General features: G+C 40.3%; 1 protein-coding gene across 2 annotated transcripts; it reads right to left on the minus strand.

Annotated features, from left to right (window-relative positions):
* Positions 1-1,676: 1,676 nt before the first annotated feature.
* On the minus strand, positions 1,677-24,496 carry cacng8b (calcium channel, voltage-dependent, gamma subunit 8b). Of its 2 annotated transcripts, none has more exons than XM_072394097.1 (6): positions 24,180-24,496; positions 11,649-11,952; positions 10,753-10,977; positions 6,345-6,428; positions 4,646-4,786; positions 1,677-4,375 (listed from the first exon to the last, which is right to left on the minus strand). In XM_072394097.1, exons 3-6 carry the CDS (start codon positions 10,973-10,975, stop codon positions 3,582-3,584), a joined length of 1,242 nt encoding a protein of 413 aa, XP_072250198.1. In that variant the 5' UTR covers positions 10,976-10,977; positions 11,649-11,952; positions 24,180-24,496; the 3' UTR covers positions 1,677-3,581. The 2 variants fall into 2 exon arrangements, with proteins under 2 accessions (XP_072250198.1, XP_072250197.1); XM_072394096.1 differs by having other exon boundaries at positions 11,649-11,955.
* Positions 24,497-26,288: the final 1,792 nt, after the last annotated feature.

Genomic DNA, 26,288 nt, shown 5'->3' on the forward strand with positions numbered 1-26,288 from the left:
GATGCCTTCACAGATCTGCAAGTAACTCAAAGCTTTGCACTGTTATACCATCAGAGACACTGGTTTCCATGATCACCAAAAACTATTTAAAAGTCACGTTCAGTCTTGGAAGTGTCCACTTATTATCTATATAGTGCACTATGTGGTGAATCGGCCATTTTGTTGTGCTATTCAAAATTTAAACGAAGCTCTTCGTTCACAGCAGATGGATAAAAGTAGATAAAGGTAGTGTACAGAGGCTACTCTCAGATCACACTTGTAATTTCCTTACCCATTGAGAATGCCTGGTAAACAAATGATACTCTATAGACACCATAAACCCTGGAGTGTAAACCCATTTTGGCTGAGACGTGGAATTTTAATAATTATTCGTAAAATAAGAACAGGAAACATAAACTTTGAGTCTAATTAGTGAACATCTTATGGATTTGTTGAAATATTTCTTTTGAATATTTGCATGCCTATTACAACAATGGGTCCAACGTTGCTTGTTTTTCATTGTTCTGACATACATAATTGCATTTTTGGTGTAATATTAACTTATTATTGTCTTGAATATTATTATATGATCACAGCTGGCCTCCGGCTTCCTGCCACCACCCAAAAAACATGCATGGTAGGTTCATTGGTGACTCTAAATTGTCCCAAAGAGTGAGTGTGAGCATGGATGGTTGTGTGTCTTGTTTGTCTCTGTGTGGCCCTGTGATGGACTGGCGACCTGTCCAGGGTGTACCCCGCCTCTCGCCCAATGATAGCTGGGATAGGCTCCCCTACCCTAAATTGGATTAAGGTCGGTACTGAAAATGGATGGATGGATGAATCGCAGCTGGAGTGTTTAAATGGATAATTAGAAAAACTGTGGGTGGGATTTATATCATAAAGCTTTATCTCAGTGTTGTGGAGGATCAAAAAGCTTTTCATCACCAACTTGTGCTGTTCATCACCTCAGATTTGGTGTGTACGTATTCTGCTGGAGTTTGTTTATGTGACACGTAACTGAATAATATACAAGTGGACAATCTGAACACAGCCTTCAACTCAATCTTAAAGGGATTGTTTATATTGAGGTGGGGTTATAAGTAGTACTTATGACTAACTAGTGTTTTACCTGCAGTAGACAGCGGTCAGAACCCTCTCAGTTTGGAGAGTCAGAAGGTTTCCTGATGGCCTGGCTAAAGTGAACAGCTACTCAGAAAGGGCCATGAGAAGAACAACATTTTTCCATCTAAAACAGGTCAAACCTCAGTTTCATGGCAGTTTGAGAAAAAGCATTGTTGTGGATTTTTACATCCTGACACTTCTGCATCAGACAGTTAACCACAATAGGTCTTTATTGCAAGAAGTGATGCGGTACAAAAAATTGTCAAAGTAGAAATAGCTTAAACTATTTAAACTAAATCATTTAATTGTTTAATCTTGGTAGCTTTTACCTAAACTTAGTAGATTTGTTTCAGATTCTCCAAACTGAGAGTGGACTGACTGCTGTCTACAACATATGAGACACTGTCTTAATAAGTAAGTACTTCACAAAATCACACAATCTCTATTTAAATAAAAAAAAAAACTATATCTGAAATACTCTTTTGACTCAACTCAAGGCCAGAAAAGGTGTTTTTCTCAGCCTTTTGACAACAGCATTCCGAATACAGACTTTCCCTTTCAACATGCTTTCTTTGTATCATTTTCAAATAATGTAATGGGCTACATGATTTTCAAAGCAACGCCTTCTATCTTTATTTAAAGTTTACACAGTGTTGCAGCTTAAAAACTCAGGTGTACACGTATGATCAGTCACTGCATCACAAGAGACCTCAGTCTCTATTCAATAAAAAAAGACAGCAGTCTGTGAATATGTCTGTTATTGTTTTTTTTATAAACTTCGTGCAATACAGTGTTTAAGTTTATCACACATTTAGATAAACCATAGTCATTTGTCTAGATATATCTATTCTCAACTACATACTATTCATATTGCCCACATAAATGCTATCTGTGTGCAGTTTTTTTCACATTATTCTTTTTCTGAAATGAAATCAAATAAATCAAAATGTATAGAATCTGGAAGCATCTGGTCATTATTTTGTTTCTTCATTTTATCATATAACAGGTGTATCCAAAGTTTCAACCCGGTCACTCGGGACAGTTTCAAAGAGAGAAAGGTGGGGGGGGGTTACATGTGTTTACATTCTCATCAACATAAACAGTTCAGACTCAGGAGCTGGCAGTTTACAAGGGAAGCACAGTGAAAATAATCTTTGGGGAGGTTAAGGGGTTATCTCAGTGTGATGAAGCTGTTATTGGTGACGTGACAAGGTAGTGAAAACACTGATCACGTGACAAAAAAATGGGCAGAGAAGGGGCAAGTATGTAGTCCAAGAAGGGCACTGGGATCAGTCAAACCTGCCATGCCCAAACGCATGAACGGTGGGTCCAAAATAATGTATCTATAGACTTTACAAATATGATGTATGCGTAAATTACAATGTACATGTATATTTTCAAAAGTTTTCTCATTTTTTAAACCCTCGTAACCCACATACACATGTTTATTTTTTGCCACTGAGAATGATGATTTGCATGTGTCACTTTGGGACTTTTCATAGTAAAAAAAAAAAAAAAAAGAAAAAAAAGAAATTGAATCCTAAATTTTTCTGCTCAGGCAGCAACCTTTACCTGATTCTGTACAAATGTATTATTCAGTGTCTCTTTTTTCTCATTCCTCCAATCAGAGGTTTCTGTTAATGCCCAAGAACAAACATCTTCAACACGACTAAAGCTACAAGTACTACTGTTAACACTGATTAGAATGGAAATATAACTAACAGAGGCCCATAGAAAACTCAGACTAACAATGAAGTTGGTCAATTGTCTCAGTCACTCACTTTGTTGTTGCATTTCTTTTAGAATCAGTATTGGAAGACAATTTACAGTATTCACATCTGACTTCGTATTATAAATGAAAATGCTATAATATTGGGGTTAAAAAAATAAGACAGGCTCTCACTCTCTCACAGTTTGTGCACACTCATGCTTGACACTTTGACACAGTTACACACAGCTCACTGAAGGTCTCAGTGGCTCTGCATGGAAGAATTCACAGTTAAAGTCATAGAGATCTGAAATTAGAGTGAAAGAAAACGAACATGAAAATTAAGATTTCATTCCAAACTAGTGTTTGCAAACACAGCTAGCCTGTAATAACACTAAGAATAATCACAACAACAATTTTACATGAATGATGATCTGGTTAAATTAGCAGTAATATTGCACAGAAGTAATGTGACACATTGTCATTATAGCCCAAGGTTAATTGCGTTTGATCATTAACAAAATAAATCATTTCTAGCACATTAAAATATCAAAATAGTTTCATTGCGAAAGTTCATTGTTGTTGTTATTATCGTATTGTTATTACTCTTCTTTTTGTTTTCAGTGAGATTTAGTCGACTAAATAACAGTGAAAATGAAGGGAGAGTTATTGAGTTTCACCTGTCTGTCTGTATGTTTATCTATTTCTGGTTGAGCCGCACAAATGCTTTCACTACTACCATCCTCTTCATCTCCCTTCCTCCTCTCTCCCTCTACACAGGCGTTGTCTTCCTATTAAGGGTGTTAGAGTTGCTTTCCCTGTCTCCTTTCAGCCTGTCCAGAGTCCCCATCCCTCGCTCCCTGTCTACTGTGGATGAGGTGAAAGGTGGGGGGCCAGAGCCCACAGAGTTGGCCATTGGTGCATTGGAGTTGGAAGAATTTGAAGGGTTGTGGGACTTGAGTGAGGGCAGTGTGCCGCTCATCATCACTCCCCCTCCACCTCCATCCTTTGGGAAGCAGTTGTGGAGCTGGTAGAGTGTGGCCCTGTCCACAGTTCCATACATGGGTGGCAAACCCCCCAGTTTGGGGTCACGGGACAACGTGTAGAGCGAGATGTCGCCTCCAGCCAAGGCCGTGTGGGAGCGCGAGTGGGGGTTAGGTAAAGTGGACACTGAGATGGGGCCCTGGGAGAGCAGCGCAGAGGGGGGCAGGCCGAAGTTCTTTCCCCCGCCCCCTACAGGTGACGGGTCCCGGGAGCGAGAGGGGTCAGTGGAGCGTGAGGAGGAGCGGGAGCGGCGGCGGAAGCGGTAGCTGGGCAGGCGAAGCATCGCATGCGTGGTGCTCTTAAAAATGTCGGTGCGAGAGCGACAGCGAAGCTCCTTGTTTTTCTCGATGTAGATGTTGACAGCCAGCACCCCCACCATCTCGGCCATGATGAAGGAGAGGCCTCCAAAGTAAAAGGACCAACCATAGGAGTACTGCCATTTCTTATCCTCATCCTTCTTAGGAGAAATGTCCCCCAGTGCAGCAGAGATATAGACGATCACACCAATTATATTGCTCAGGCCTGTGAGGGCACAGAAAATAGTGGAACAAGTAATGATAAACAAATTTGTCTGCAGTGATTTTTTCAATAAAAACAACTGAAATCATTAGCAGTAAATGTGAAAACCTCCAATAAGCTGAGTAATATAAACTCAGCTGTCAGTCCCAAAAACATTATAAAACAATGATAAAGTCCAAATAATCATTAGCACATGTAGACTGATTCGCACATTTGTATATAAGCATATGTACAGATCCATATACAAGTACACATGTAGTATCAGTCAGTTACCTGCAGCCACAAAGAGGATTCCAGCACCCAGGATGATGTTCCTTTTACTTTTATAGAAACGGCTAGCAGCAATGCAAACCCCTCCCATCAGCAGCAAGATGGCACTAAGGATCGGGAAGATGTTGGAAGCTCTAACTACTCCTAAACAAAACAAAGAATAGAGGTAAGCGGCCAAAATCAAACAAGAAGAAGGGATATCATCTGTTACATTTCATGAAAGGTCTGCAATTGTATCTGAAGTTATGAGAAGGTTTCCATAAATTTCCATATTTTTTGTTATGTTTTAATGGTCAGACACAGGCTGGCTAAACACAGGAAACAACCATATATGACTAGAATGGTGTCATCAAAACAAAGAAATGACCTTTTAAAATCAGATAACATTTTCTACTTTCTTGGCTAGAGAAACATAATTTTTTTTTTGGTGCCTTATAAACATGTTCACAAAGGCGATGTTTAACAACCTGGGTTTTGCTTTACTAGTGAAACAAATCGCAAGCAAGAAGAAATGTGAATCAGAAGCGTATCTTTGACTGTGATTAAACTAGACTGCATAAAGGAGCCAGAGGGTTGCAGTATAGGCTCCATTGCGAGTGTTTGTAATTCAGTAGAAGTAATTTTCCTAACCAGAAACAAACCTGAAGGGGGAAGAAAAAACAGCTAATGTGGTGGACATCCACAAGATCAAAACAGAGAGGACTCTTCTTCAGGAATATGTTTGATCTCTGAGAATATGTATGAAAATTATTTTGGGAAAACTGCAGAGGGACACGTGAGTCACGTCTTTTTAATCTTTCCCAGACCAGATTTGTAAAGTTGTTTCCATTTCCTTAATGCTTATTAAGTCTTACTCAAAACAGACAAAAACCGCTCAACAAACAGTGTAAGCCTAATGTGCATAAGTGACAGTTTTTTCAATTTTTACAGTTGTCAATCACCTTTTCTTATTCGCATCATCTAAATGAGCATAAAACCCAGCTGTTGTTGTGTCAAATTGTGCTATCACTAAACTATCAACCAGAACTGAAATCCTTTTATTAGCACTGTTAGCAAACCTTCACAATATGTTGCTAAGCTTCAAACAGAAAAGCAACAGAAAACAAAAAGACAGCCTCAAAGCAAAAAGAAAATGGCCAAAGTTGCTCCACACAGAATATTTGGTGAGGAAATTAGTTGTTCAGTTCTAGGCGCACAATTGAATCAAAATGTTCCCATGTGGCCTTCAGTGCTTCCAGGAGGTCTGCCAACCAAGTACACACATGCACAAGTGCCAACACACACACAAACACACATTAACACTCTTCTCTCATCTAGGACAACGAGGCCACTGGAGAGAAAATGCCACCTAAATGCCAGCAAAATGCCTATGCAACATTGTAAACAGAGCACAGGCTTCATGCATGCACAGGCTCACATGTAGCATATCACAGAGCAGAAAGACATCACTGCAGGGTACTGAGTACGAACTAGGGCACACCATCTCCCATGACTTTCTACATGCTGTCACATGTTTCTTTCTCCATGAGATTATCTTCTGAGCAATGAGCGATTAAATGCCAGATTTAAAACCTTGAGGAAAGTCATTTTTTACACTGTTATTTTTCATGATTACAAAAAAAATTGTTGTCAGCATTCAGTGCAGCTCCCACACCAGCCTCCATCTCGTCATTCATGTCCGGTACTCCAGGTATTGACTTACGTAGGACGTACTCTGCTCCATCATGGTCAAAGTCTGCATCCTCTGGGAAGTGGTTAATCTGAGAACACACTCCTCTCTTCACTCCTTAGATATGAAAGAAGAAACAGAGTGAACAGACTCAACAAAAGGCACAAACTCATATCTGTTGTCCTAAGAAAAGAGAACAGCAGCTGTTCTCCTAATGAAACACAAAAACACCAGTATTGCTTTTTTGGAAAATCTCATACATGAGCCCAAGCATATGTGCACACCTCAACATAATGATACACAACATCACAAAGGTTAATGGCACTGCTTCTAGAAGCAGATGTTAGTAACATCAGACACACACGTCAATACATACAATACAAGTATGCAGACACACAGGCAGACAGATAGCTACCCTGCGGGGTCTTGCATGTAGACAGACAGACGGAGGGACGCACGGTGATGACAGCACACCACTTTTGTTGATGGATGGATTTTGAGAAAGATGGAGTGATGGAATGAAGAGACACAGACGAAAGGAGAGACGGACAGACGTGGGGTGAGCTGGTGTCTTGCGCACAGCTCTTATTTTTCCACAAGTTATTCTGTAAAGAAACAGATGGAAGTACAAAGGAGCGGGACATCAGTTGGATAAGTGTTATAATCCTCAAACGCTGCCCTGAGACTCTCCACCCTCAAGGCATCTTTGAAACCTTGAAAAACATTAGGGTACGATGGCATGTTTGACTTTTTGCTTTCCTTCTTCCTTTATGAAAAGTGCGAATACAGCAGTGCAAAAATAGTCCTTGATAAGTAAAAGCCCTTTGAGGTTTTACCTATCTAAAGTATCAAAAGCAAAAGCAGCTGCCTGACATACTATTATCCTCACACTTAGATTGTTAAATTCAAGCATTGCATTACTACACAGCTGGATTTTACTCTTGAAACTGGTTGAGTTGGAGCTCACTTTACAGCACTTCACTCTAAAATGCAATCACAGTGGTACCTAACCAGACTTTTGGGAATACTGCAAGATAATCTGATGGAGTTGGAAAAAGAAAGGACAGACTTATCTGCCAGGTGTTTTTACGACTCAAAAAATTATCAAAACATTTTTTTCAACAGTTTGTCATTAGCAGAAAGAGGTTTCTATATGATGTAACCAAGACTCAAAAGTCTAGAAGTGGACACTGCGGTATATGTGATCCCAAGCCAACGCAAAGGGTGACGTCTAGTGAACATGTGGAAAAATAACTTTATTCACTCAATCAATATTTTTTCTGTTAATGTGAAACGTAACTCTGTTACTCTCGTTTTCAGATAAATTAAATATACAGTCTGTCAATGGTGCGTAAGTAAAAAGTTCTATAAATCAATTTATTTAAGTACAAGTATTTTAATATTTTACTCAAAAGGAAGACTTATGTATTTAGTTGATAGACTCCAATCAGCCATAACATTATGAATACTGACAGATAAAGTGAAAAGCATTCCTCATGTTATGCAGTGGGTGGGATATATCAAGCAGCAAATGAACATTCTGTCCTTGAAGCTGAAGAGTTGAAGCAGAGAAAATGGGCAACTGTAAAAACTGGAGCGACTTTGACAAAGGCCAAGTTGTGGCTGGGTCATAGCATCTCCACTACTACAGCTCTCGTGGGATTTTCCTGGTGTACAGTGGTCAGGACCTACCAGAAGTGGTTCAAAGAAAGAAAACTGATGAACCGACGACAGAGTAATGAGCAGCTGAGGCTCAATGATGCATGTGAGGAGTGAAGGCCTGCATGTTCCAAATTCAATAGAAGAGTTTCTGTATTTCAAATTGCTGAAAAGGTTCATGCTGGTTCAGACAGAAATATGTCAGAACACAAAGTTCATCGCAGTTTGTTGCATATGGAGCTGCTTAGCTGCAGACTAATGACGGTGTTCATACTGACTCGTGTCCACTGGCAAAAGTGCCCAGAATGGGGCATATGTGAACATCAGAACTGGACCACAGCAGTGAAAGAAGGTTGCCAGGTTGGATTAATTACATTTTGTTTTACATCATGCTGCTGGCCAGTTCCTTGTGCGTTACTTATCTGGAGGAGACATTGCACCAGGATGTACCTAAAGACCTGCTGCTGATAGATTGGCACCAGATGCCACAGCATGCCTTTAGAGGTCTAGTGGAGTTCACGGCTCCACAGGTCAGGGCTGTTCTTGCTGCAAAAGGGGAATCCACTCAATATTAGGTGGTTACTCTTAATGTTATGGCTGTTTTGTGTACGTAAACATGTTGTCAACATTAACTCACTGGATTATTGCAAAGACAGGTGTGCTAAATGACAGGAGTAGCTGTCAAGTCTACTATCAGGGGCCCGAGTTTTTTGTGAAGTATGAACAAAAACCTTTTATAAAAAGAAAGTAATCACTGCCAGGTAACTCAGAACAAACCCTCCAACAACAAACCTGCAGAAGGGAGAGGAGGACAGGACACATCTCTATCCCCAGCATAATGTGCCACCCACCCGCAGGCATAAATCTTTTAAAGCAAGCATGTCCTGCATTTCCACCCCAGCTACACCTCACTGCATCACTGCGTGACCACTGAGCATCTTTCTTGGCTGAATACTCCACAGACATCAAGGATACTTGACCTCTAAGCCATGCCAAGACACTGTCAGCTTTACTGCACCACAATGTGAAAGAAAAGACTGAACGGCAGTGCAAACTACAAAAGAGGCAAAGATGAGGGGGAAGCAGTGAAAGATGAAATGTAATGTTCGGAGGAGTGAGACAAAGCTGGGAGAGCGAAAGGAGAAACTGAGAGAGTGGGGCATGGGAAAGAGAGGGTGGGGGTACACTGCAGTAGAGCTGCAAGGGCTAGAGCTTATCTCTAATTGGCTGCTTTGCTATCAGGAAGCTTAGCAATGAGGACAAATTAGCTTTGTACAATGACCAAGCCTAGGATGGGCTGGGGATGCTTTATAAGGAGAGCCAAGAGGTTTTCCTGGAGGAAGAAACGCTTCCACCTCAGTCTGGATAGGAGGAAAGGCACAGATCACTAGCTCCCCCCCCCCCTTGGTTGTAGCTACTTCACTGTTAACTCCATTCCACCCTTCACTCTTGAGCGTCAGCCAAGCAGTCTAATGTATAATGAATTAGCAGCTTGTGTTGCAGTAACAAGCTGAAGATTGAGAGATGGTTGCTGCCAGTTTCTGTATCTTCTGCCGCTTTAAATGAGAAGTAAATGGGCGAATAAACACTTTTGTTTCAGCTCATGACTTAAATAAATGCAGCCCGAATCTAATGATTAATGGATTATTTTGAGTGGGAGTTACGCTTCAGTATCGCGTAATTATATTGCAAATATTCTACATTATTTTGTCTCTATGGCACAATCTAGCAAACACAATAATGGTTACATACGTCGATGCTAAAAATGACGATGCACTTTCTGGAAGAAAGTTTTGTAAAGTTAATAGAAAAGTTATAATTGCTACACTCTGATCCCACTTTTCAGAGATAAAACAAAACCCTTATATAATTTAGAAAACACTATCTGACTGATGGAAAACGTGTCCTCACTTCACAGCTTTGACATTTTAAAGAGCTATCAAAGTTTCTATGGCAGTTTAGCTCAATCTTATGTAGTGGCAAACAAAAGTTATCCTTGGTCAAAAATTCTAAATAACTGCAGGATGACTTAATTTAGCTTGTTTTAGTTAATAAGTTTATCACAGTTCTCAAACATTGTCTCAACACAAACAGCAGCCATGAGCTCTTCTAAGCAACTGCCCATCACTAAACTAGTTTGAAATGACAGTTAACAGAAATATTGGAGGTCCAGTTGAGGTTTGGAAGCTCGAGATAATTTCCCAGAGAACTGCTCGTAGGATTACAAGAAAGGCAAACCAAAGTCTCCTTTGACTGCAAAAAACTGCCCAGGAGATTTCTTAGCAGACCCTGTGGTGGATGTCCACTGTTGTACTGTGCGGTTACACCTGCTCCTGCACAAATATGACCTTGCATGAGTCATCAGTAGAAAACCTTTCCTGACCACAAAATTCAGCTCCAGAAGTGGGCCAGTGGACATCTAAACAAGGCGGTGCACCTTGGAGACAAGTTATACTGATGAAATCAGAACAGAACTGGTGAAGGTATGTTTGAATAAAAAAATAAAAAAACGTATCTTTGAGCAGAGAGGTGGGTCACTTATGCTTTGTTCTGAACATCAGTACCTAAAGCTCCTGAAGGCAAGAGCGTTAAATCTAACGATCTGGAATTACATTGCGTGCAAAATTTCCGGGGGACACGTGTTTGTAATACCTCATATAATTTTTCCATGCACCCTCTGGATTAAAACGAATCCTTATCTATCAAGCAAATTTGACATGCATCCACATCAGTTCCAATCCTACCCACAGATCCCAAATGTCCCCCAGCACGTCCTCCTTACCTTCTAGGCAGCATATTCTCCATAGCCCAGAGTGGGTGAGCGCCCCAGGGTCCTTTTTGTCCTTATTATGAGGATCATCCTGGGTGACGTTGGCTGTGCTGTTGCAGATGAGGGCACGGGAATACAGCCAGTAGTCCGTCCCTATTGCCACCGTCATCAGGCCGAAGGCAGCGAATGCCCCCACGGTGGTGAGAAGGATCTGGATCCCCTTCTCACACACCATGCCTTTAAGAGAGATGGAATGGAAGAGGAGAAGGGGAAGGAGACGATGAAGAGAGAAGGAGAGAAACAAGCAGATATTGTGAAGCAGATTATTTAGAATAGGCAGGACACATGCAGGTGAGAGGATTAGGGGCACAGATGAAATGGTGAGAAGGTGGCGAATGAAAAGAGGTGAACGCAATGTGGGAGGTGCATGAATAGCTCAATGATGTGTCCTTGGAAGAGAGTTTGATGACTCTGCTGACTCCGCTTAACAAGACAATTGATGTGAAGCACAGCAGATCACACCCTCCCTATCTCAGTCAACTCCATATTCATGACCCTGACACTGTTCTCCACCTCAGAACCAGCAGGACTGGAGGCAAATAGGCATACATATGCACAGCACATCACACATGCCATCACCTTATACCTGTTGTTAGTAGGAGGCAGTGTGGGTGCACCATTTACATACAAACATCCTTGTACACACTCAAATAGCATTATATAAGTCACTTACAGCGTGTCACATTGAATCAATTCAAGAGTGATTTATGAATTTTGCTCAGCATTACACAGCTTTCACTGCAGAAATCTTCTGTCATGTTTAAAGTTTTGTTTTCATGCTGATAAAACTTTTCTGAGTTCTTGACAGATTGAAAGAAAATCTATAAGTGTTGCAAACTGAGACGTACCTGACGGCGAGTTTCTATCCTTCGACTCAATTTTGAAATCTTTCTTTTCCCCGTCAGTGAAGAACTTGCTGTCCCCTCAATCCGGACAGCATCCATCGACTGTTTTCACCTGCGCCCCTCGCTCCTTCTTGCACTTGATTTCTCTCTGTTGCTTCGGTCTCTTTTGCCCCCTGTCTCTGTCTCCTTGTCTTACTGGAAAGTTGGAGTTGGTGGGATTTGTGGACGGATGTCCTGCTCTCGGTTCGTCTGCTGTTAGCAGAAAACTTGCAAAAGAAAACCCATAGTCGCTGCTCCTCTGCGTCTGCTGCTGCAACACATACATATGACAACAAGAGAATTTATCATAAAATGCTGTATATGTTTTTGATAGAATTGCAGTTGCAAATAAATGAATTTCCAAACATATTGTGGCATCATGATAAAAAAGAAACCAGTCTTTAGTGACTTGATGTGAAATGGTTCAAAAGGTGTAACCCTTTTAGTCAGGGTTGACTATAGTATAACTTGTATTTAGTTGTGTTTGTGCCTTCTTACTCTGACTCAGTTAAATTCATGTCATACATTTGAGTTTTGTTTCTATTTAAATCAGACATTAGTAAACTGAGTGAAGTAACAAGAATATGTTGTTTCACTGAGCTGAATTTTGATTTATGTGGGAGATTTAAGTGTCTGCTGGCCTTGGTCATTTGCTCCATTTGCAAAATTAAACTGGACTTTTAGCACTTTTTGTCAGTTCCTCTCACAATTATAGAAACTGACAATCAATGATCTAAGTAATTGGGTTTCTATCCACTGGTAAAGCAAATCTGAAGAGATCTTTTAAAAAGTCCCAAAAAGGAAATGTGCCTTTATCCATTAACTGGTTTGAAGTGAATAAACTGGATGGTGTAGAGTCACCGTATGGTCTCAGTCGGTGACACTGTGCAGTTTTATCTCTTCAAATCAGTCTATGGAAACATAGTTATACCTACATTGTTCCTCTTATTAATATCCCCACTAACAAGGCAGAATATCCCATCATTTTACATTTAAGAAGCATGAAAGGGGATATTTCTATTCAACAGCAATGCTCAAAGGGCCAGGTCTGTGTCGTAGACTAAAATGTTTTAACAACTTCATGTCTGTCAGGACAGACTTCCTGAAAATTTGAGGCAAATGTCAGACTGTGTGGTGTTGCATCTTGACGTTAGACATTGTTTTTCATCATTTCTGTTTTCAATATTTTTGGGAGGTCAGAATTTAGCAATCGGTGGAGCACTGCATGACACAACACCAACCCTAAATACTGCAATCTTATGAATACTGTCTTATAAATATAAGTGGTTGTGTTTGTGGTGTTTCAAGCTCTTACTATTTTTATTTCTGGAGTCAGACGTGTTGTACTTTTTTCACAGTATGTTTAACAGCTGTGTGATACAGAAATCATCTAAGGTCAGCTGAGTAAAAAACACAGCCATGCGTAAACGTACTCTTGCTCTAGCATTTGTAATCTGTGCCCACAGATTTTCAGCTCATGCAGACAGAGTCATAAACTTTGCATACAGATTTGCAAACAGCTTCTTTCCTCAGAGAACAAGGAATAGCGCAAATGTGAGTAGTTCAGCTCTGCTGCTGAGAAGTATGTCCACATATGATGATTAAATATAACTCAATCTGCAATGCATTTACGCCATATTTAAATATAGACTCAGTTCACTTGGAACCTCCATGGAGGTACAGCTAACATACCCTCATAAAACCATGGAGATTTGAGTTGAGCAGCACTATGCTTTGGAAAACAATCTTACAATTTCAATTGCTTATCAACCATGTTGAAGATCATAAAAGACACACAACAATGGCTAAATCTCTGACGTGCCTGCTGAAATGCCTATCCTTGGCACGAAATGTGGTTCTTTTGCTGCTTTTGCGCTTCCACACAAAATTATAAAGACATCCCATAAACTTGCATGCGACATCATGTGACATCAAAGAGTGCAAGACGCCAGCAAGAGGTCATCAGACAGGTTGAGTGCTGGATAGTTTCTATGCTATAGCAGCAGCATCTGGCAAATACTCTTTACTGTTTATCTACCCTTTGTTTCTGTAATAAGACACTAAATTATGCACATCAACTTCAAGAGAAATAATATCTATCCCTTCCAAAACACCAATTTCTACAATTTTGATCTTAATGAATCAAAACTGACTTGAAATTAATCTTAATGTTTTAATGCCCAAACCCTGATTTTTCTCTCAATAGCCTACCACCATCAGGGAAAACTAACATGCTAACATGCTGAACTAAGACAGGGAAAATTGTAAATATGTGACCTGTTTCAAAGTAGCACAACTTTGTATTTTTCATACTTAATTTCCTCTTAGAAACATGCAAAAATCACCAAATGAACACACTATTTATCATTTTCGCACATTAGTTGTTTTAATCTTTACCTTTCTTTTCAATTCACCTAATCTTATTAACAGCTTTAAATTGCACATCAAACACAGCATAGCATCATAAGTAGTAACAAGTATCTTCTCTCAGGACTGTAGTCTCTGGCATGATGCTTGTAAAAGAACTGATAAATTTTATTATGACATTCTTTATTTCATGTCAATCAATTTTATCTCCAAATTCCATACAGAAGGAAAGAGTAATGATAGCAGTGACAGTGTTACAGGCTAAAGTGAGAAAGACTCCAGAGCATGTGCACTGCATCTAGTCTGAATAAGAGGAGCAAGAGGGGGAGGCAGAGAGGACCAACCCGACATTGTTACCATAGCAACACTGAATTCCAAAGTCTGGATCAGCATAGAGCACGGAGGGGGAAAGGAGAGGGGCAGGCAAGAGATGGAGGGAGAGGAAAAAAGAGAAGAGAGAACTGAGACGGGAAAGAAAGAAGCAAAATGAGGGGATATTTCAAGTTTACTCTAAAACTTACAGTGCACTAAATCTTTATCAATAGACATTTGTGTGACCACTGGAACACAGGCGCAGCCCAACACACACACGCATAGATACACTTGAATAAATACTAAACAGCATCACTTACTGCTTACACAAGAAGCTATCAGCATCTTTCCTTGATAGATTCAGGAACAAATATGAGGATATGATGAAGCAGTATTCAACAAACAGTATTTAGCAGACATAATGCAGTTCAGTCAAGTCTGTTAATATTTGATGATGCAATATGGCACCGTGATCAAAATAGGTTACATCCTGTTTGCATTGTAAGACCCAAAGCAGAGCTGCCTCAGAGACAGAAGGAGAAGGAGAGAGCCGGTGTGGTGTGTGTGTATGAGTTTCCTCTACAGTGCATCTGAGGATGGGTCGAGTCCAATCTTACTGAATCCCAGCTATGTTCCCCTCAGCTCTCCTCCACTCGACAGTTAGCCTTATATATCTGCGTTTACGCTCCATATTATGTAAACTGTCAAACAACACCACCACAGTGTGGTTTATTTATTATACATTGTGCGTGCATAAGTGTGTAAGCATACAAGCAAAAGTGATTTCACGTGTGTGTGTGTGTGTTGTACGACCTTCCAACCCTATCAACATACTGCCTCTCCCTGAGGAAAATACATGTCTGGAGGGGATTACGCTCCAACCTCTGAGGCCTACAAACGCAGTATCTAACGTGTGTGTCTATTGGTGTGTGTGGTCTTTGACTTCGGTATTTAACGAATGACCTTAAGAATAACCTACTAAGTTATTCCCCCAAGCAAAAACTCCCCTGTGAAGGAGATCATAATTGTCATTTAATTATCTTTAATTTCTATTTTCCTCTAATAATTAAAAAAGAGGGTACGGAAGTGAAGGAGGGGAATGAGACCAAAGGAGCATGAAAGAAAAAGAAAACGTGTTAAAATGTGAGGAAAGAACCAGAGTTTTACTAAATTGGGGGAGGGGGGTACAGGGCCAGAATAGGTGGACTTTGTCATTTTGGCTGATGTTGGTGTAGTCTGGCTTTTAAGGTAGAGCAGGAGTCTTTTTCTAGCACCCTCCAGTATAGTTGGAGTACATCAACAGAACATTTCATTTCCACCGTGATGTAATGGCTCATTTTTGAATACTTCAGTACTTTCAAAAACAAAAAAAAATCCATTTTAGGATCTGACTTCTCTGTATCTAGGTTTATGTTTAGGTTCAGTTGTTGTTACATCGTGTAACACTATAAAAAATCTATGACAGTAAATTGATTATTTGATTAAAAGTCTGTATTTCTTTTAGTATCTAATTGCTCTGCTATAGTTGTTAGTGCTGCAAATTTATCTCCATGGGAGAATGGACATATTACCACCATATAAGAAGAAGGATCCTGTTCTGTGAGAGACAGAGAAGAAGCCAGTGAAGGAATCAGATGTTCTAAATGCTGTTTGGTGAGGAGTTCAACGGATAAGGTTAGAAGACAGTTGTCTCACACAGTAAAAAAAACAAAACACACAGGAAGACTTCAATGTATGATGTACGTTATGACACCTGTGCATCCAAAGTCTTGCTGACCTATTAATCTACACCCGCCTCCTGTATGCCGTACATGGACTTTGTCGCTCAGCGCAAACATTGCTTGACTTGTGATCCTTTAAATTGCTACAACAAGGCCTTTGTGACTTCAGCCTGGGACATTTTCCAATAAAACTGTCCCTAATGTTCCTTTGGAAGAACAGTCTCACACCTTATTGCCTTTAGTCTTTGTTTAATTAATACGTACACTGGTTGGGCTCATTCAAACTTCTGTTAACATATTAAGGCAAAAATTACCAAACTTATTTCACCCAAAGAGTTTTACATAATATTTATAGTTGGATCAAAGTAGCTTGTATTTTACTAAGACTAGACTAGTTGTTCCAGGTCCTTGGCAGCACTACTAAGTACCATTGCATATTTAAAACTAAAATTACTGCCTTGTAGTTTCATGCCACCTTCAACCAGTTAAGTTGTGTTGCATATCAATGTTTGTTATGACATGACCTTTATTGAGTTTTTGGATCTAAACTGGTTGCATGAAAAATGAAAAGAACTGTGGATTCCCGCCCCCCTTCACTGTCTATGAAATGAACTCTTCCCTTTGCATACTTTTATACGTTATAACTGCACGCTCAACAAAAAAAATGTTTAATTGCCACTGCAATGAATTCAAAAGTACAGATTCAGAACACAGCTGAAATAGATGCTATCTTTGTTATGGTGAGAATCCGAGAGCTAACCCATTCTCACAGTGATGCTTCCATAGTCCATCTGCAACAGTCTGATCACGAAGGGACAGCCAGAGGCCAGTCAGCAGCAACAGGACATACTGCAACAACAAAGGCCAGGAGCTCAGCTTTGAGAGTTAGCGGCCCCAGAGAAAATTACAGAACCAGGCCCTCACCTGTCATAAAACTTCAGATGTAATCAGATCTACCTGCGTGACTCATTCCCAGCATGGCAGTGTACTTTTGCCTTTATAAAACATAGGCCCACACGATGAGTTGTGGCCCTAATAATGCAGCCATAAATCACACGGGAGATTTGAATCTTGTAGCAGCTGCTCCATTAGCTATTCATTGCATAAATCAACCACCAAACTGCTTGCTGAATAAATGATGACAACTGTAATAAGTTTTTCCACACATTTGAAAGGCAGTGGTTCTGTGTGGGTATGTGAGAATATTTTCAGTGTACTGTAACATCTATTCAGCAAAGTGCCATCACACTGTCTGACACATATAAGTGAGAGGAGAGATGTATGGTCTTCAAAAAACAGAAATCAGAAATGTAGTGAAAATGACATAAACTGATGCTGACTGTTTGACCAAAAGAAAAAAGATGCACTAGGCCTACTTATGATGACAGCTCTAAAAATAAAAGCAGCGTATTCTATTCTGAGATGGCAGCAGTGAACATTAGGAAAACATGCATAAATATTCAGAGCAGTCACTCTTGGTAGCAGAGATGACTTCTCTCCCTAATCATGAGACGAAGCTACACACCTGAGCTCTGAAATCACATATCTGGTATCCAAACATTTGTCTGTGCACACTTGCATGCATGTCAGCAGAAATGTACACATGCAGGTGCACAAAAAAAGACCCACACACAAACAATTCCTTGGCATGCATGCACATATGCAGCCTAAAACCCACACAACTGTCACAAAACCCTAAAATAGGTCATCTTTAAAAGCTTCTTCAAAGCAAAGCTGAACTGCCATTAAGCAAATGTGAAGAGTCCACTAAGATTCTTAGACTGCATGCGACCGAGCATTTGCTTGTCTTAGCAGAAATGCCTGAGGAAGCAGTGGCAGTAACACCTTGGCCTAAGAGACTCAAAATAAAGTGTCTCTGAATGACCCGATGCTCATGAACCCATGAACCTGTGCTTAAACTCATGCGCTTGTGCAGTCATGCACAAGAAACACCCTCACTATTCACTGAGTGAAGCACTCTATGTGGGCAAATTTAACACAAGATGGACCTTCAAATCTATTGCATTCATAAAGTAAGATGTGCATTTATAAGTCATTACCCTGTCAGGCAAATGTAGCAGAAGGTAAAAAACGTAACTAAGAAAATAAGCTTTGGGAGCTAGCGGCTACGGAGATCATTACAGAATAAAATGCTGTTATCATAAAATCTCAAAAATGTTAGCACTCATTAAAATATGTCAAATTAGAGCTGTAATTATTTTCTTTGCTAATTAAAGGGGACTAGATATCTTTCCCCGTCAGTGTTTCCAAGTGGTGTTACACTACTGTTGATGCAGGCGAGTCAAAGAACATATCATTTTACGTTTTCTCCACCACGTTTACTGTGATGTCATTTTGCAAAGAAAAAAACAAACTAAAAGAACTGATAGAAAAAACTAGTAAAGTTCCACCCCAACAAAAGGCAGAGGGTAGATATGACTTGTTTGAACTTCAGAGCAGACATAATTCTCAAGTCTTTCATTGGAGAAGCCACAGAGTCCTCATAAGGAGGAAAGACGCAAGGTGGATGAAGCAGCTAAGCACTGCACCTTTAACCATGGAGCTTTGTGTGATGTCAGCACGAGATCAACATCCGTTCCCCCAACAACAGGACAACACTTTACCAAAATACCTAAGTCACTTCCTGGTTGGGTTTAAGCAATAACAACACTTGGTTAGGATCAGAAAACGTTCATGTTCCTCATTAACTTAAAAACATTCTTTTTCCAGCCATATCGCACTGTCAAGGATGACATTTTTACCCGTCACATGCAGTCACTGCACATGGGACGAGAACTGTCACTTTGACAGATTAAAACTCAATGGACACCAACCCCGTTGTTAATTTCAAATTTTCAAACTTCTCTTCAAGTAAGTCAACAAAAGACAAATTTGTCTTTATAATTTGTATAGGTATATTTCTTATATCAAAGATTAACTTTCAATGCATCCAATGTTTCATGCAAACTAAATGTATATGTACTGTGACATAAAACAAAAAATGCATAAAGTTCTACAGGTCGAAGGTTGCACGAGCAAGTATCCTAATGGCAGAAAGTTTGTATGTTAAACAAATGCTAACTGCATAACGTTATCTGGTTCAATTATAACTTGATTTGATCTTTTTTTTTTACTGCAAATCCTATTGAAATATTGGCTAAACATCTTGTCAATTGAATCCTTCCTTTTCTTTTAATATTTTGGGAAAAACATTCACATTTGAACCATCTGCACCTTGGCTTTTTCACCAATGACCATAACTTTTTCGTAATTGATTTTTTCAGCTTCAGAAATGCTAACTGGGAATTGCACAGTCAAAAGAGCAGTAAAAGCAAGATTTATTAGGAACCAGTCTAAATGTAAATTATGTCATTTTTTTGTCAGCCCAATAAATTGTGCAGTCAGCTTTTACTTCAAAATGTTCATTTAAAGCAAAAAAATAAATCCTCAGTGCAATATTCTTGAGTACACAGTGTAATCAAATATGTTGTTATGAAATTTAAAATAAAATTCCCTGCTTATCTAGTTACATTGAATGTTCTTATGGAATTACCTGCATTCTGGCATTCACATGGATACATGGAAATATCCATGTGAAACATTTCTTAAGACCAGTCACACCCCCACATTGCAGCAGCATTAAGAGCACTACCCCTCAGTGGCTGTGCCACAGGATAGCAGTGTGCCCTGCAAAATCTAATCAGAAACGGATCAAAGACCACAACAAGGAGTTTGAGGTGTTCACCTGACTTCCAAACTCCCCAGATGCAGATCTGATGGGATCTGATAGAATCCATGAGAACCTAACTCAATCCACAAAAATCTCACCCCACATCCCACATGGTACAAAGGATTTATTGCTAATATCCCAGTACCAGTCACTAAAGGACACCCTCAGATATTGTTTGACCACGGCCTGACTGGTCAGATCTCTTTTGGCAGGTAAAGGGAATTACTAAATATAAAATGGGTGGTCTTAATGCTGCGGCTGATTGTTGCAAGAGAAATTTAGCAAATTACAAATTAAAAAGTTAAGCTAAAGTGTTTGGTTCTTTTCTTTTTGTCAAAACTGTCAAGCTTTTGAACTTCATTCTTGATTTTGCAACCAGTACTTTGCAAAAAAAAGACGACATCTTTATGCCTCATTCAGATGGCACTGCTGCGCCCAGAGACCGATTATTTTCACTGGTATGCAATGTTGTCCTTGCACAGAGCAAAGCGAAAGCAAAGTGTAGCTCGATGCCTTGTGGTCAAAGTTATGATGTAGGCTCATACAGCTGATAGACATGAGGCACACATCCAGGCACGAAAAATAAAATGGGAAAAAAAAACACCTGATACTGTGTATGTCTTGATATTGGCAGTTGTATTGACATTGAGGGGGAAATGCACCTTATCTTGAAAACTAAGTTTTATTCTGGTGTTTCTGCTGTGTTTTCTACTTCGGCGTTTTTTTTAAATAAACAGATGCCTCTTCATAAATTTTTTTACATATATATATATATATATATATATATACATATATATATATATATATATATGTATATATATATATATATATATATATGTATATACTGTATATGTAGTATATGCTTCCTGTCTGTCGATAGAGAACTGTCGATAGAGAACTTTGCACCTGTCAACAAAAAAACACACACTTACAGCTTTCAAAACTCTGTCTTCCTTTTTAACTCTGTATTTCGCAACTCTGCCAACCAGTGTGCTAAAGTAATGCCTTGCACATGTTGCGTTTTGTCTGAAAAGGCCATTAGTCTTCATGCTAAGCTGGGCAAAACTAAACACCCTGTCAGCTTCGGCTTCAAGTTTCCCTGCAGCTACCTCCTCGATCTTTGTGGTCATATTCTTTTTTTCTTTTAATATGAACTGTAAAAGAATATTCAGAATATGTGGATTAGAAAAATTTCAATTTTCTGGCAGGTGGATTTGTAACCTTTGGCAGAGCCACGCTGTCTCCGGTCTTTGTGCTAAAGCTAAGTAAGACAACACTATCGATAGTCTCATCAGTGTGGATAAGCTTATTCCAAAAACTCTGAAAATGTTTTCTCTGAAGATCTACTTACTCTCGTATTCTTATGCTTGAGGCCACATTTCACGGCATTCATCAGACAGCAATCGATAACGAGTGAGCAGAGTGACATGAACTAGCATAAAGTAATTGACATGAATCTTGGAAAGGATGAAAATGGAGATTTAATCACACACACCTATATCCTTCTATAGTTAGTGAAGAAGCTTTTGTCACAGATAGGACAGCTGACAGTACAGACCCATTTCTGCCACAATATACTGTAGTTTCATCACAGGCTCTTACGGCCCTCGGAGGCTGTACCAACTTGAGCTGAGAAAGCACTTTAAAACACCAAACCTTCGGGATAATTAATGCTCGGGTCAAAGCCACTGAGACAGGTGTCGACTGGAAAACTCTGAACTTCAAAAGATTTCACTCTCTATAATTACAAATAACTTTGTGTATTTAGCCAGTAGCTCTGTTATGTTTCACTCATTTTATAGCCAAGATCAAACTTCATCAGCATGATAAATATGCAGAAGTTTTACTGATGAGTGCAGAGATCAGAAATGATACAGTATGGTGCGTGGACTGCAGTATGTGAATTGTTAGATTTGTTTGGGATCCATAGCTCTCACACAGCGATTAATGGATTCCCTCCTGAGTCCTAGCCTGACTAAAGAGAAAAGGGAATAGTGTGAAATCTCAGACCATCAAGAATATTGCAGCAAGGGCATTGATCCTCTGAACAATAGCTACATGACAGATGTGATGATGGTTGCAGAGCTGCCTCCCCTCAGAGAGAAACACAGAGAGAGAAACAGACCTGACCACCCAACCAGCTATGAAATTTGAGTGTAACAGCGCAGCTAAATGAGCCAAAACATTTAGAAGTTAGAGAGATTATTTCAGCTTGTTGTGGACCGCTTGAGCATTAGATGATTATGATTTGGCTGGCGCTAAAACACAACAGAAACCTGTGTGGGCTACACACCAATATTGACTGCAGTGAGTCACCTTAAAGTGTAAACAGCAGATCTTGGAGCCAACTGAGGGTTTTTGAAAATAATCCAAAATCCGCAGAGATGATCATCAAGGCCACACACGCGTCATACACGGCACAGACAGCATTTAGCACGTGGCAGGCGTAGGGGCTGAGGGGGTGTGACCAACAGATGACAGGACCGGCTATGCTTAAAGAAAGAATCACTGATCATTGATAAAGAGCTGAGTCTTAACTGGGAGTGTGATGATACAAGAAATTTTTATCATTATACATAACTAATCATGCAGGAGGGGTGGCTGTGGCTCAGAAGCTGGGACAATTGGTTCACTAATCGGAGGGTCACTGGTTGGATCTCCAGATTCTCCTGTCAACATGTTAGGGTTACTTTGGATTAGACATTGAACCTCATAAGTGGCCCCCATGTAGCCTATCATCGGTATATGAGCATGCATTAAATAATGTGCTCTGTATGCACACACGCTGTATGAATGGATTCATTTGACTTGTACTGTAAAGCACTTACAGTGGTCGATAAGAGCAGAATTTATACGGACCATTTACCTCAGGACCTTTCAGATGAATCAATGCACAAACATTAACCCTAAAATGTATACTGTTATCAAGTCTGTTTTATGTGATCCATATCTTTTACAACACATCTACATGATGATGTAATTACATAACAGTGTAATTAAGGTTCTCAGGTTTGATCTAATATTAGTGAAATATGCAAAAAACATCATTAATGGGGCAGTTACCCAGACAATCTGACACACATAAGTACAATAATACATAAATAATCAAAAGTTCAGCCATAAACCCGCAACTCTGCCCCCATCAAGAGAGAAACAAGCCGGATCAACACGGTGGATCTGCATTAAAAGTGTGGAGGCGGCTGCTGATGGACATTTATGCTGCCTTTGAAAAGGAAAGGCTGTTCCCCAAACTGAGGAGATGCAGCACTTTAGTGAAAAGCTGAGCTTAGTGGCAATAAGCTCACCAAAACTGCACGTGACCACAACAGAGCACTTCTCATCACTAAACAGTCTTTGAGAAAACAGTGAGACCTTTACTCATCAGGGGTTGCAGCCCCATTAAAAACAGGTTTATCTCAGTATATTTGCTGACAGTGCATAGGAACTCCTGAATGCTGCAGTGCACACTCTCATGACATCAAGACATTTCAATCCACCTTCAGTCCAGATGTGTTCAGAGGTGCGATCAAAAGTCGAATGATTGATAGGATGCAAGATCTTTGCTGCCCTTTACCTCTGATTCTGTCAGAGCAACGATTGACTGCAGGCGGACAAGAAAATTATTCTCAAACCGCGTCAGATAACATGATGTGGCTCAGGTTCAACATGGAGCTGAGATGCTGGCCCTGTGCTGCACTGAGGGGAGTTCAGCAGGAGAAACTGTCCAGACCAGAGATTAGACACATCCGAGCTCAAAGTACGGCGCTGACAGCGTGCAAAGCTCTGTTATAGTGATGCGGACTGCGGTGCATTCATTAATAGAGTAAGCTACACGCATCATTCTGCCTGCAGAGGCTCCACGGTGGAAAATGGACGCCTAGCATCAAGCGACCGGTTGAGAAAACTCAGACTGCATGGGACACAAATCATGCATGTAGACGCACATTCACAAACAGTTAAATCATTCCCTGGAGAATTGGCCAACGATTTCTGCAAATACAGTACATATTTTAGTCCCCACACCTGCGATGCAAATGCATGGCAGCTTCTAACGTGATATTTTAAGTATTTAATTTACATAATAGACGCTGCAATCGCTAATTATAGGCCCGCGCAAATAGGTGGGAAAATCATCATCAACAGTCAATCAGAGAGATGACAGAAGTTAGGTAATTATCATCATTATTTTTCTCTGCAGATTTCATATTCTACACTGTCAGTTCTGAGATAAGTTGAAGGCAACGTGAAGCAAATCAATGTGGCGAGTAAATTACACCGTGAACTATGATCCATTGCGCTGCAAAGTAAAAACAATAGAGTTACAATGTAATCAGAATTCTAAAGAGACGCTTGTGGAGGACTTACCTGCAGCCTTTTTTATTTCAGAGCTTCGCAGCGCGTTGCTCTCCCAAAGAGAAGGAGATGGAGGGAAAAAGAGGAGAGGGGGGTGGACGGTGGAGAGGCTAAATAACGGGTCTATCGAGACAAAAAAATAAATAAATAAATAGATAGAAGGGGTGATAGAAATTATGAAAATAAGAAGCACCCAGGGCAGTGAATTCTCAGCTCCTGATTCAATTTAAATCAGTCTATGATGGGAAAGGCTTAAACGTGCATAAAAAAGGCTAATACAAAACACGTCACTGAACACGGATTTGTCTACAGTGGATGTGGCCGCTGCTTGTGTGTACTCGGGGAGAATGCGTCTCCCCCGCCCCTCCGGTTGGACGAGCGCTCTCCTGCCTGCCTGTCTGCTCCTCTATCTGTTTCTCCCACATTGAGCCCGACGCAGGCAACTTGTCGCATCCCACCAAAACTCCCGACTTATGTGAATGACGAAGGGTAATGTATGTATCAACACGACATGACATCTCCCATTATATGTTGTGCTTCAAGATCACGACGCGGGTTTAACCCCCCACGCCTCCCCTCCTTTCTTCCTCTCTGTCACGCTGAGAACTGGTCTGGATGTGCTTATTGGAGCGTGTGCCGTGCGTGCAGGGCTGTGCGATTGTAAGTAGCCCAATAGCCAAGGCCAGGTTAGACGTGTGTGCGTATATGTGAAATTGATGTCGATATATATATATATATATATTTTTTTCTTTATTTTTTTCTTTATCTATTTTTACTGGAGCGCCAGTGGGACACTTTTCCCGTGCGGTGATGATGCCGATGATGAGGGCCGCGTGGTCGTTCTGGGAAATGGAGCACGAGCGCAACCCTGCAGAGAGATGTTAAATCATGGCATCAAAGGCTATCCATGGGTCAATATTAGTGTGTCAATATCGGCGCAAATCAGACAGGAGCTGTGTAACTAATATTTGTGATCCGCTCTTATCGCCATGATTATTTTAGTCAAACATTACCGACGAGAGATCGAAAAATACTGGATTATGTCATCCCTATCTATGAAACTGGAGCCAGTGGCAGGACTGCTGGTCCCACATAGCAGTTGGGATTCATAAAACAGAGTGAGCAGACAATGACCTTCAATAGCTTTAAAATGGCTTTACTGCCCAGTTCACCCCCCTCTCGCTCAAACACACACAAACACACTCAGAAAAGGGGAGCGGGAGAGCTGGATAGAGCTAATACAGAGTGACAGGTCTTTCATGCAGTAATGGTGATGGTGAAAAGAGAGATCCACTCAACCCACACAGCCACGCACACACATAAAGTGAAACACACACAGGCAAACAAAAGGAAAAGACAGAGGCAAACACTCGCACGACATGCGTTATCACAGAAGTGTGTCCGCACAAGACACATTTTAATCTCAATTGTTGACACCGGCTATCAGGTTTCTTCCATCAGAAGAGACGCTCACATGCAGAAAATCTGAAAGTTCTTGGAGTCAGACAGCAGAGTGCACACACTGTTTATTGACCTGTGGATGTTTGATGTTTGACTTCCTCATGTAGTATGTCTCATAAGCCCCCATCACACACGTATTTACACCAGACTTTTGTTTTTCATTTTGGATTACATAAGAGCCCAAATGGAAATTAGTTATGACGGTTCTGTTACAATTGTCCCCTTGTTGGTCAGACACTAAGGCTGTAGCACTGCATGTATTATTACTTCACCTACTTTGCTCACTCCTTTTTTAGCTTTCTGATTTTGTCCTTGACCAACAACTAGTGTTTCTTTGTTACTGTATAACACTTTGAAAGAATATTTCAACTTAGACAGCCCTGTTTTTGAGACACCATCAAGACTTTTTTCCATGTATTGAGTAAATCTGTTCTTGAATTTTCGCTTCCTTTTAACTTATATCTACATTTTAGTCACAGGCCAGTTAGGATAAACAATAACCAATCTTCACAAAAACACATATGCAGGCAAGTTCAACCGCACACCAGAGCATGCACCAATACAGCACTCTGATCAATCGTTGCCTTCAGGCTGTGGTGGCTTACCGTGACTGAAGAGGGAGCCTGGTTAACACCCAGTGGTTCACTGCAGTGCAGTGTT

The sequence above is a fragment of the Leuresthes tenuis genome, unplaced genomic scaffold (genome assembly GCF_036924035.1).
Source record: "Leuresthes tenuis unplaced genomic scaffold, fLeuTen1.0.hap1 SCAF_10, whole genome shotgun sequence".
Lineage (NCBI taxonomy): Eukaryota > Metazoa > Chordata > Actinopteri > Atheriniformes > Atherinopsidae > Leuresthes > Leuresthes tenuis.

Bases quoted from the DNA above. Each gene is read 5' to 3' on its own strand.
- cacng8b (XM_072394097.1), bottom strand. From the start codon at position 10,975: ATGGTGTGTGAGAAGGGGATCCAGATCCTTCTCACCACCGTGGGGGCA. The intron at 4,787-6,344 runs GTAAGTCAATAC...TGTTTTGTTTAG, and splicing joins TGGAGCAGAGTACGTCCTAC to GAGTAGTTAGAGCTTCCAAC. The intron at 4,376-4,645 runs GTAACTGACTGA...GTGCCCTCACAG, and splicing joins AATCCTCTTTGTGGCTGCAG to GCCTGAGCAATATAATTGGT.